General features: G+C 44.0%; 1 protein-coding gene across 7 annotated transcripts in view; it reads right to left on the bottom strand.

Annotated features, from left to right (window-relative positions):
- Positions 1-12,798, bottom strand: part of GARNL3 (GTPase activating Rap/RanGAP domain like 3) — a 166,437-nt gene that overhangs the window by 34,412 nt on the left and 119,227 nt on the right. For all 7 annotated transcript variants that reach the window (XM_060411779.1, XM_027966433.2, XM_060411782.1 and 4 more), the window contains 6 exons: positions 9,185-9,293; positions 7,064-7,109; positions 5,970-6,076; positions 4,840-4,955; positions 2,566-2,670; positions 1,336-1,410 (listed from right to left, as the gene is read on the bottom strand). In XM_060411779.1, coding sequence (XP_060267762.1) covers positions 1,336-1,410; positions 2,566-2,670; positions 4,840-4,955; positions 5,970-6,076; positions 7,064-7,109; positions 9,185-9,293 — 558 coding nt within the window. The remainder of the gene's footprint in view (positions 1-1,335; positions 1,411-2,565; positions 2,671-4,839; positions 4,956-5,969; positions 6,077-7,063; positions 7,110-9,184; positions 9,294-12,798) is intronic.

The raw sequence follows: 12,798 nt of genomic DNA on the forward strand, positions 1-12,798 counted from the left end.
GCGACCCCATAGACGGCAGCCCACCAGTCTCCCCCGTCCCTAGGATTTTCCAGGCAAGAATACTGGAGTGGGTTGCCATTTTCTTTTCCAATGCATGAAAGTGAAAAGTGAAAGTGAAGTTGCTCAGTTGTGTCTGACTCCTAGTGACCCCATGGACTGCAGCCCACCAGGCTCCTCCATCCATGGGATCTTCCAGGCAAGAGTACAGGAGTGGGTTGCCATTGCCTTCTCTGTTAATAAAGTAACTAAATCTTATTGGAATGTGCTGTCTATGAAGTCCTTGACAACACTACAAATTCTACTATTCAAATGAATAAGCAGATATTGGGAATTTTGGCAACCTTTGGAAAAGATACTTTGCCGTCGGTCTTGTCTTAAATTGGCTGTGGGTTTTCAGCACCAGTTGTATTTTGAGTGCATCATTTTCTTGAAACCAGACTTTGAACAGTGTAGGTTCTACAGTTCAGATATAGATCATCTATACCTTTAGGGCGAAAGTAGATATATTCATAATTCTTTTGCTTTTACAATGGCCACTTCTCCAGTGATACACTGTCTGTGGGGTTGTTCCATTTTATTATCTTTTACATATTCTGAACATAGATATAATGAAGCATGTAGGGTAAGACTTTACAATACAAAATAATGCAAACAATAAGCTCATACTGTGATTTGTTTTTATGTTTTCTCGTCTATGCTTGATGACCACCTAGTTCTTTTTCCATGGGAAGTAGAAATGAGTAGATACTCAGGCCATGAATGAGTTGTAGAGGAGGCAGTGATTGCTCAGCTGTGGTCCTCTGACCAACAGCATCAGCATCAACTTGGGAGAAATGCAAATTCTCAGGCCCACTCAGACCTACAGATTCAGAGGTTCTAGGGGGTGATTCCAACCCACACTGAAGCTTCAGAAATACTGCCCTAGAGCCTTGCTGTTGAGTGTGTCCATGGTCAGCAGCACAGGCACCACGTGAGAGCTTGTTGTAAATATAGGATCATGGCCCGGCTACAGAGCTGTTGATGAGAACCTGCATTTGGTCAGGATGTCCCAGCCGTCTGTATACACACAAGGCTTGAGGCGCACTGCTGAGCTCAGTCTGCCTGTCCAGGCCCGGTCCAGCAGCTCTGCCTCTTTAAGCAAAGGTGCAGGCACACCATGGAAGCCAGGAGGCTCTCACAAAATGCTGCCCAACCTTACCTGGGGCTTCGTCTGCAGACTCTGCCACAGACAAGCTCTTCTTCCTCTTGCCCCACAAAGCTCTTTCTAAGAATCTCAATAACTTCCCTAAAGACACAGGACATTCACAGTTGAACATGAAAGCATCAACAACTCACCTCTTTTTTACAGATCCCCGATGCCACCAAGCTTGATGGAGCGTCCCCTCTCACGATGGATTTCAGCTTTAGTGCCTTACAGAACAGAGATCTTTTTCAGTTTATCAGGCAGTAAAAGCATAAGAATCCACAGTTATGACTTGAAAAAAACTTTTAAAAATGAAACAGGAGTAATTTCAGGCTTGTTTCAGGTTCCCACGCTGCCCTATCACTGAAGATAAGGAAAGGAGTCAGCTGGATCTAATGACGTCAAATGCATTCTGTCATTTCAACTGATCAATATATCAGTACAGGGATTTCCAAACCACCAGTGCTGAAAAAAATCCCCAGGTCCTTCCTCAAACTTGATAAATCAGATTTCTGAAAGTAGAGTTGGGGTGCTATCTTTGAACATGGACCGAAGTTGGAGGCCCTGGTGACAGGGCTCCTGCTTTAGGAAAAGGTTATCTTTGCTGCTAAGCTTTCGTGACTGCCTTGCTGATTAGCTTCCACTTTCAGGTCAGAATCTTGTCTGCAGCAGACAGCTCTTCTCCTCCCTCTTGTGACATGGGACCAATGCAGAAGGCTGTGTCACCTCCAGAACCAAGAAACACTAATGTCACGGAGAAGCCAGGCAGAGAGGGTATGGCTTCCTCCAAAACCTGGAATAGGGTGATGCCCGGGAGCCACCTCCCTGTGATGACTGCTTTCAAGCGGTAGAGGGGAAATCGGGGTCTCCTGTGAGGACAGCTCCCTCCGTGCTGACTCCTGCCAGGGGGCAGTTCAAGGTGCTTTCCCTAAATTGGCTCTCTACTCTTTAGAAGATCCCCAGGAGTCAAGCAAATGGTATGTGCTCCCTTGACAAGAGGGAGCAGGGACTGAGCCCTGTGGCCTCTTGCTCCCAGCCAGCATCACCCCTCCTCATATAAACAACAAGGTCCTACTGCACAGCACAGGGAACTATATTCAATAGCTTGTGTTGAACCAGAATGGAAAAGAATATGAACAAGAATATAAATATGTATAACTGAATCACTTTGCTGTACAGCAGAAATTAACACATTGAAAATCAATTATACTTCAATAAAATTAAAAAAAAAAATCTTCCTTATGGTTCCACAATGATCCTAAGAGAAGTGACAGAACTCCTCCAGGAGTGGGCAAACATAATGTTCTTCGCAGAAGGGCCAGCTGATTTGGATGGACTCACAACTCTGTGTCTTGCACAACAGGTGTCAGAAGAAAACCCACCTGTCCTATTCTAACAAACTCTGCCTGGCGGGCCTCCTCTTTCTTCCTCGCTGACTTGGGCGATTCCGGTAAGACATCACTGAAAGATCGTCTATTAAGCATGTTCTGAAAAAGAAAGACAAGTTATGAATTCCAAAGACGGTTATCAAATCTCATTTTTGCCTTCTCTTACTCCACAAACCTATTTGTCCAAATAGTCCTACTTCTGCCGCCTCTATTCATTCACTCAATAAGCATCTGTGGAGCATTGCTCAAGTGTCTGCCCAGGTCTGTGTGAGCCGTGAGGGATTAAGGAGACAACAGGGGGAGAGCCAGCCCCGGGAAGAGCTGAGAGCAGGGACTCAGAAAGCAAGCAAACCAGCAGCTCCACTTACTAACCGCCTCCCAGAGTGATCAGCCACTATGCTGCACAGCTCCAAGGATGCCGTTCTCAGAGAGGGCACCCCCGGAACATGACATACTCAATTCCGTGTAAACAGGGCCCCCGGACTTGTCAACTCTGTGGCCTTCTGGGTAATTCTGGGCAAGGATGTTAATTTCTGAGTCTCAGTGTCTTTGTGCGGCTAATACCTGTCTCTGAGGTGTGTTACAAGGACTAAGGGAGGAAATGCATGGGAGGTGCTTGAGCACACACTCAGTAAATGTCAGTTTTCCTCCAGACAGCAGTCAGAGAACTGGGTACATGCTTGCAGTTAGCACGTAGTGGCTGAGCACCTATGCTCTGCTGGATCTGGGCAATGTGGTGGACACAATCTCAGTCCTCATGCAGCAGAGTCTATAGGAAAGATAGATTAAGTAACTGACTACATGACTGGCACATGGATAATTTCCATGAAGGGGAGATACATAAAGCATCTGGAGGCATTAAACGGGGGCACTAGGCTTCAGCTGGGGGCTGGGGAAGGCCTGATAAGGCAGTGATGCTTCAGCTGAGACCTGCAAAGACATCACATACTCCTCTTGGTACCCTTTCTTCATTGGAAGGACTGATGCTGAAACTCTAATACTTTGGCCACCTGATTTGAAAAACCAACTCATTGAAAAAGACCCTGATGCTGGGAAAGGCTGAGGGCAGGAGGAGAAGGGGGCGACAGAGGATGAGATGGTTGGATGGCATCACCGACTCAATGGACATGAGTTTGAGCAAACTCCGGGAGATAATGAAGGACAGGAGAGCCTGGCATGCTGCAGTCTATAGGGTTGCAGAGAGTGGGAGATGACTTAGTGACTGAACAACAATAACTCTCTCTTCATCCTTCCTTGACTTTAAGGAAATAAGGAAATGGGCAGATTGCCAATTATGGCTGGCTATTTAGGGCCCTGGGGTTGGTCTGACCCAAGCCCTGCAAGTAGCTGGGTGCGGAGACCAGCTGGAAATCAAGGGCACCTATAAGATGGCGGTGGTCACTGTGCTGAAGGGAAAGGGTCATACAGGCACCAGTTTGTTCTGATGTTCTTCGTCTCCCCAGGGTGGGGGTGGGGGGCACTTGAGAGCAGACACTGCAGTTATGTTCACATTCAGCAGCAACTTCTGTTGCTAGAGTTTGTGGCCGCACTGATTCTAGGGGAGTGTTCCCACTTGTTTTGTGTTCTTTGTTAGATGTGAGAAATGCTTCTAAACAACGATGATTTCATTCTGCATTAACACTTGTTAGCCACCTTGACACACGGCGATCTTGTAGAATATGGAGACCTCCAAAGAATGTGGGGCCCTCGAGGTGCTGGGCTCCTCAAGGGAGGTGCTGGGCTCCTCAAGGGAGGTGCTGGGTCTCATTAGTGTGGTTACACCTTCAGCCTAGGAAGTGTCTGGCGCAAAGTGGATTTTCAGTAAATGCACAGGAATATTTCAGTGCCTAAATATGGTACTCACCAATAAATCTCCAGAAAACCTTAAGAGAGCGTAGTCTCTCTCCCAAATCCCTATTGGGCCTGTCCATCAGTTCCACAGCACAGGTAACGCTGAGCGGTACCCCTGGTGTCAGCCACCCCAAAGCACTCCACTGCTCCAAGGACTGTTGACTGCCACTCATGCCCCAGCCTGCATGGCGACTTCCACAAGCTTGTTTATGAAAATCGCAGTCTTGTATATGGACATTAAACATTCCCTCTTCCCGCGGTATCCATGAGAGAACCCCAGCCCCTGGTGGCCACGGTCCAGTGTTGACAGCAAGGATCAGGAGACTTTACACTCTTCTAACCAGGACTCATCACAAGGACTTGTGTTCTCAATTCAGACCCCGTGGGAAAGAAAGAAGACAACGGACCCAGGGTTACCTTGTGCACATCTGGCATCAAATCCTGGTATAAAGATCGAATCAACATATCCAGAGTTCGTCGACGTTTCTGGGCAAATGTTGGGGTTTCCAAAGTGGCTTTTTCACCGTTAATTACTAAAATAAATCAAGTTTCAAAGGGAATTACAAATGTTAGGTTATTGAAGAATGTCCTTCTCAAGGAAACTTCTCACAGTAAATCCCACCCATTTCCTAATGCTGTTATTACCCTTTCATGGAAGAATCCTTAAAAACTTGCTAAATTTATCTGTACAAAGCTGTACTTCATAGGTATATCTATCTTGCCTTTCCTGTTGGATTACAAGATTCCTGAGCAGAGGGTATAACTAATTATTTGAAGACCTAACACGCACCCAAACCTGCCCTCATCCACCATTCCACCCACCTACTCACCCATCCACTAATATATCCATCCATTAATCCAGCTACCCACCCATCCACCCATCCATCCAACACATAGGCCAAACCATAGGATGCCATTCAATGGGATTAAATATATATTTGCTGGATTTTGTTAGAAAAAATAACACCACCATTGCCCAAGCAGAGTACTGGAATTCTTAGCCCAGTGAAAGTTTCTTCTGGAAGAAAAAGCTGGTGGTTTAGTGGACTACAGACACTGAGAGTCAATGAAGTGGAGTGTCCAGTAACACATTAGAGCACAGAATAGAAAGTGTGCAGTAGTTAGGAGCTTGTGGCTGAGGCAGTTATGGGTTTGAATCCAAGCTGTGCTGCTATCTGGGCAATCTTAAGCAAATTATTTAGATCCTTGGGCCTCAATTTTCTATTATGTAAAGTGAATATAACCACATTTCCTTATGGGGTTGTAAGAACGTGGTACAACACATAAAAGAGCACACAGCTAGGCCTATTGAACTGAACAAATATTAGTTATTTGTTGGCTAGGATGCTAGGTATCGATGAGAACCCAGGAGAGACCTCCAAAACACCATCAGAAAACTAAATACGTTTCTCCTGAAAAATTAACAGAACATGGAATGCAATCAGTGCTTAAACAATGATATCTTCTTTATGGTATCTTGCAAGAATTAGAAGAAATGTATTTTGATGTAGAACGAGGTACAAAAACATTTCAAGATAGAAACTTACATTTCACTAGCAAAAAGTCCCTGAATTCCTGGTGGTCTGTAAACACTGGTGGGGATGGCAAGGGTGGGCCAAAGAGTGGTACGCTTTCCTCTGAAAATATTTTCAGCCTGTGTAGAGAACATTGTAGAGTTAGTTGGTTTTTCTTAAAAGATCATCAACATCTAGATCTTAAATTTCTCCAGTTGCCTATGTGATGTCTTAGGAATACTTCCACAGGAGGAAAGCGTTCTCTGTCCTTCCAGAACCTCAGCCACCATGCAGCAATCCTATCTGCTTTAGGGCAAAGATCAGGTCTTCCTGGATCCTTCATGGTCCAACCCACCAAGCGGCGGGCAAGGTCACCCACCGCAGTAATGACAGCAAAGACCACCACTTGCACCCACTGCACAACAGGGAGCATACCTGGCATTTTAAGACAGAGTATCAGCTGATTCTCAGCAGCCTGACAAAGTAGAGCCGTTACCTTCCTTCCACAGACAAGCCTGAGGCTCGAAGAAGATAAACACTTTTCCCCTAAAGTTTCAAATTTAGTGAGTGGCAAGAGCTGGGATTCCAACCCAGGTCTATTTGCCTCACAGTCCATCCTCTTTTCACAACATCATGATAGCTTTTAACAGATTAATTTTTGAGAACAAAAGGATAAACAGGCAAGGATGTAGCCTAGGAAGGAGGGTGCTCTGGGCAAGATCAAACATATCACATTTGTGCCCTCTGTGGAGCACAACCACATTCCAAACTATCCCTGACCCTCGGGTCTACTGCACAGAGCAACACTATATGAAACAGGGGACTTCCCTGGTGATCCAGCGGCTAAGACTTAACGCTCCCAGTGCAGGGGGTCCAGGTTGGTCAGGGTGCTAGATCCCACATGCTGCAACTAAAGATCCTGAGTGCTGCAACTAACAGCCAGCACAGCCAAATAAAAAAACCCAAATCAAAACAAAACGCTATACGAGACAAGCTTTTCCTGAAGACACAGTCTTTCAAGTCAATCAAGAAATAGGTAATGAATCAAGAGTCTCATAAAATGAATGCCAAATTAACATGTAAACATGGGGATTAGAACAAGCCATCAAGATAAAGTTGTTACCAACCTGTAATTGTCCTTTTGCTGATCATACCTCACTAAGGCAAAAATATCTGTGGTGATGGTTAAGGAAATAAATTAAGGACCTGATGTGCACAGTCAAAAGCTTGTGTTTGGTAAACTCTGGGTACAGGATCATCTTGGACCTGCTCTCCTGGGGTCAGGACACCTGTCACCCTTAGGTTGAGATGGAACTTTGTCTTCTGTAAAAGAGACAGCCAGGGGAGACAGGTCTGACCTCTGCGTGCTCGTCCTTTTGGGAAAGGGCTTCACCTCCAAATCTGTCAGAAAAGCAATATAAATAATGCTATGAAACCACTACAACAAAGCAAAACCAGAACAAAAAGATCAGTTCCCTTGCCTGGAAATATATACAAGATCCCCAATGAAATTAACCAGATATGTCATCTCATACATTTTGAAAGGAAAAGCAGTTTAAATGTGTCCACTGTATACTTTCCCTCTCTCTCCTTCCGGCTTTTAGTAGACAAAACAAACCCAAACAAACCAGTGTAGCTGGTGGCAGTCTCTAGGCAGAATCTACTCTGCTCGTGTTGGGCACGTTGAGTCTAAAATAGTACCACCTCCACCAGCTTTTTTTTTTCTTCTCCCATTCCTTCTCCTCCCCCAGCATCTCCCAGCCCTAGCTTCTCTTAGCTAGGGTTGAAATACCATCCTCTTCAATTCCTCAGAGTGCTCCCACTCTTAGATTTGTCCCTTTGGAGAAACAAACGAGCCCAGTGCCAAATCTTAAACTTATAATGAAAGGAAATTCTAAAAATAATGATGATCTCTCTGTTACTCTGAGTCACCTCCCTCTCCCTCCTGGAATTTTCTTTCTGTTCTGTAAGAAGAACCGCTGCAGGAAGGGAGAAATATTAGTCCTCCATCCCAGTGACCAGGATAAGATATCACTTATTATTAATGTGTATGTGCATACCTGCTTGATTCCCTGTCCTCATGGCAATTTTCAGCTTTTAAAAACTTACATACTGGGACTTCCCTGGTGGTCCAGTGGCTAAGACTCTGTGCTTGCAGCGCAAGCGGTTTGGGTTCAATCCTTGGTCAGGGAACTAGGTCCCGCATGCCGCAACAAGGATCAAAGATCTCGAGTTCCACAACTAAGACCCAGTGCAGCCAAATAAATAAATGTGCTCAGTTGCTTCTGTCATGTCTGACTCTGCGATCTCATGGATTGTAGCCCGCCAGGTACCTCTGTCAATGGGATTATCTTGGCAAGAATACTGGAGTGGGTTGCCAGTTTCTCCTCCAAGGGATCTTCCTGACCCAGGGATCAAACCTGTGTCTCCTTCAGCTCCTGTATTGGCAGGTGGATTCTTTATCTCTGAGCCACCTGGGAAGCCCCCAGATAAATAATTTAAAGAAAAACTTACATTCTGTAATGTTAGGACATAAGCAAACGAGCTAGAGGATACAGAGCAATCTACTTGTAGGTGCCGTGAGTCACAGTGGTCCTAGCTCCCAGCATCCTTACTGGGGTCTCCAGGGAACATGAATAACTAGACCAGAATTTATTCTGAAAAATGCCTGTTAGTTGTCTTTTACTTATTATGGGAAACCTGCAGGTACTGCTGCTTGCCTTTGACTTATTATGGGTGGCATGACAGCTGGGCCTCACTGTCGTGGCCAGTGGCCCAGGACAATGGGGCCATGATTGGGGATGTGTCAGGCTGGCCACGCTCATGCCCCAGGCCTGTCTGAGTGCACTTCTCAGATGTCAAGAGATGGTAATGCAGCAGCCATTCCCAGGACTTAGAATCAACAAAGACACATTATTTTGGCTTTTTATCTCAGCTTGCAAGTTTTTTATACCTAAAGCAAATTTCTCAGAGGATTCACTACCTATAATTCTTCTAATTCCCTTATTATCAGCGGAGGGTAGGAAGTTCCCCTCATTTCATAGACACTTGAGGAAAGGGAAGACAGTTCTGAAGTGAAGAATTCTCTGAGAATAAATAAGTCCATTCATCACTGCAGTGGACAGAGAGAGTGGCTCTTAGGGTCTAGCAACCAAAACAATCAGCACGTGCCAGTCCACTGTAACTTGAGGGTCATTTTAGGTCCAGCGAGGCTAACCCTTGGGAGGGTTCACACAGGCCCAGGATACGTGTAAAGTGGGAGCGGATCATGGAAGGCTTGAAGGCAGGAGAAGGTTCCTCCCCTTCCTGGAACACTATGGTGACGATGTCGTTTCCAATGTGGCGCTTCCTTTCCACCTGGATGTAAATGAACAGCATCACTGAGAAGGCCGCTCACACACGGCACGTTCCCAGGGTTAATGCACTAATGCAGCAAAACAAACTCCAATGCTCACAGAGCCCTGAGCGTCAGTATCTTTGACTCCTTGCCTCCCAACTTCTCCAGCCCATCTCCTGGCTCATCTGGCAGTCTCCTTCACTCCTCTTCCAACTCAGGCCTGCATTTAATCTTCACTGTCCTCCCCCAGGAGCCTCCAAGGAGTCTCCTTGCCTCTATTCTCTCCCACTTTACTGCTCTGATCAGGTTCACTTTCACTCCTGCTTCATCTCCTTGGCCTGGAGTTCAAGGTCCCTGGACCAGAGGCATTGCCCCAGAATTCCCTGGGGACTGGCTCAAATATGCATATTTTAAAATATAAACGAATGCCTTCACTCGTTCTGAAGCATATACTTGATGAGAGTAGTGGCCCTATCTAATCTGACCCCAGCTGACCTTTCCAAAATGATCTTCTAGACCTAGGGCCAATAAATCTTTTTAAAAAAATTAATTTATTTTTTAATTGAAGGATAATTGCTTTACAGAATTTTGCTGTTTTCTGTCAAACCTCAACATGAAGCAGCCATAGGTATACCTATATACCCTCCCTTTTGAACCTCTCTCCCATCTCCCTCCCTATCCTACCCCTCTAGGTTGATACAGAGCCCCTGTTTGAGTTTCCTGAGATATACAGCAAATTCCCATGGCTATCTATTTTACATATGGTAATGTAAGTTTCCATGTTACTCTTTCCATACATGTTACTCTCTCCTCCTCTCTCCCCATGCCCATAAGTCTATTCTTTATGTCTGTTTCTCCATTGCTGCCCTGTAAATAAATTCTTCAGTACCATTTTTCTAGATTCTGTATACATACGTTAGACTACGGTATTTATCTTTCTCTTTCTGACTTACTTCACTCTGTATAATAGGTTCTAGGTTCATCCACCTCATTAGAACTGTCTCAAACGCATTCCTTATTATGGCTGAGTAATATTCCATTGCATATATGTCAGTAAATCTTTTCTGTGAAGGCCCAGACTCTTGACAGTCCCTTGTACGGCAAGGAGATCCAACCACTCAATCCTAAAGGAAATCAACCCTGAATATTCATTGGAAGGACTGATGCTAAAGTTCCAATACTTTGGCCACCTGATGCAAAGAGCCGACTCGTTGGAAAAGACCCTGATGCTGGGAAAGATTGAGGACAGGAGGATAAGGGGTGACAGAGGAAGAGATGGTATGGATGGCATCACTGACTCGATGGACATGAGTCTGAGTAAACTCCGGGAGTTGGCGATAGACAGGGAAGCCGGCATGCTGCAGTCCATGGGGTCGGGAAGAGCTGGACACGACTGAGCGACTGAACTGAACTGAACTGAGCAACTGAATGATAACAATGAAGGTCCAGATAGTAAGTATTTTGGGGTTTGCAGATCATACTCTTTACAACCATGCAGCTTTGCTGTTGTGGCACAAAAGCAGCTGTAGACAATTCATAAATCAATGGGCAAGACTGTTTTCCAATAACATTTTATTTAACAAACCACGCAGTCTACTGGATCTGGTCCATGGGCCATAGTTTGCCAAGCCCTGTCCAAGACCTTTGCATAACTGGCCAAGGAGAATGATTCACTTTTCTCCATGGGTCCCTCATGTGTGCCCTATTTTACACTGTAAGCTCCTGAGAACAGGATTTCTACCTGACTCATATTAGATATTACTCTCATTTTGCAAGTGACAAAACTAAGGATTAGAGATGCTCTGATAATTTTACTTCAGTTCAATTCAAGAAGATTTTTGGCAATTACTTCTTAGATATGACACTAAAGGCATAGCCAATGAAAGAAAAAATACATAAATTTGACTATGTTAAAATTTAAAACTTCTGTTTACATTAAAGGATACTATCAACAAAGTAAAAAGGCAGCCCAAAGAATGGGAGAAATATTTACAAGTCATATATTCAGTCATATATAAAGAACTCCTACAACTCAACAACAAAAACCCCAAATAATGTGATTAAAATATAAGTACAGGACTTGAATACACAATGCTTTAAAGAAAATATACAGATGGATAATAAACACAAAAGATGCTCAATATCACTAATGATTAGAGAAATGCAAGTAAAAAGCACAATGAGATATCAACTCACACCCATCAGAATAGCTATTTTAAAACAACTCAAATAACAAGCGTTGTTACAAATGTGGAGAAATTGGAGCTCATGCATTGCTGGGTGGTGGGAATGTAAAACAGAGCCACTGCTGGGAAAAATATTCAAAAAATTAAACACAGAACTACCACATGATCCAGCAATTCCAGTTTTGGGTATATTCTCCCAAAATTGAAAGCAGAAACTCAAGCAAATATTCGTACACCAATGCTCTTAGCAGCTGTATTGATAATAGCTGAAAGGTGGAAATGACTCAAGCATCTACCAATGATGAATGGATAAAGAAAATGTGGTATAAAAATGTGGAATACCACTCAGCCTTAAACACGAAAGAAATTCTGACACATGGTACAATATGAACGACCCCTGAGGACACTGTGATAGCGAAATAAGCCAGACAAATAGGAAAGATGTATGATTCCACTTACATGAGATTCCTAGAATGATCAAATTCATAAAGACAGAGAGGAGTGCGGTGGTTGCCAGGGGCTGGGGGAGGGAGGAATGTGGATTTACTGATTAATGGGTACCGGCTTTCGGTTTGAGAAGATGATGAAGTTCTGAAGATGGACCGTGGTGATGACTGCACAACAATGCACTTAATGGAATTAATGCCATTGAACTATCAATTCAGAAGTGGTTAAAATTGTAAACTTTATGTTAAAATGAAAATAAATAAGTGCTGATCCATCAATTGATGAATGGATAAACAAAATGTATCTATAAAATAGGAAATTATTCTGCAATAAAAAGGGATGAAATACAGCTACAGGCTACAACATGGACAAACCTTGAAAACATGCCAAGTGCAAGAAGCTAGTTACAAAAGACCACATACGACCTGATTCCATTTATACAAAGTATCCAGAATAGGCAAATTGAAAGAAAAAGCAGGTTGCTAGTTACCAGAGGCTATGCAGGGGGGAGTGGGAAATGATGGCAAAGCCATGAGAGATTTCTCTTCGGGGTAATGAAATACTCTAAAATTGACTGTGGTTGAATAGTTGAATAACCATGTGAACATACTTAAGTGGGTAAAGTGAATGGAATATGAAATATGTCTCAAAAAAGCTTTTATATATATATTTAAAAGTAATTATTTAGCTTCTACTCTATACCAGGAACAAAACAGACAAAATTCCTGCCTTCATGGGACATATACTCTAGCAGTAGGCACAGAAATTACATAGTAAACGTAAACAAGTGTTCTAAATAATATGCGTAATGTTAGGTGACAATGTGTGCCATGGAGGAACAGGAGCCGTGCAGGGGCCTGGGGGCGCTGGGGTTGGGTGGGTTGTGGCTTTA

This window comes from Ovis aries, chromosome 3 (assembly GCF_016772045.2).
Source record: "Ovis aries strain OAR_USU_Benz2616 breed Rambouillet chromosome 3, ARS-UI_Ramb_v3.0, whole genome shotgun sequence".
Classification (NCBI taxonomy): domain Eukaryota; kingdom Metazoa; phylum Chordata; class Mammalia; order Artiodactyla; family Bovidae; genus Ovis; species Ovis aries.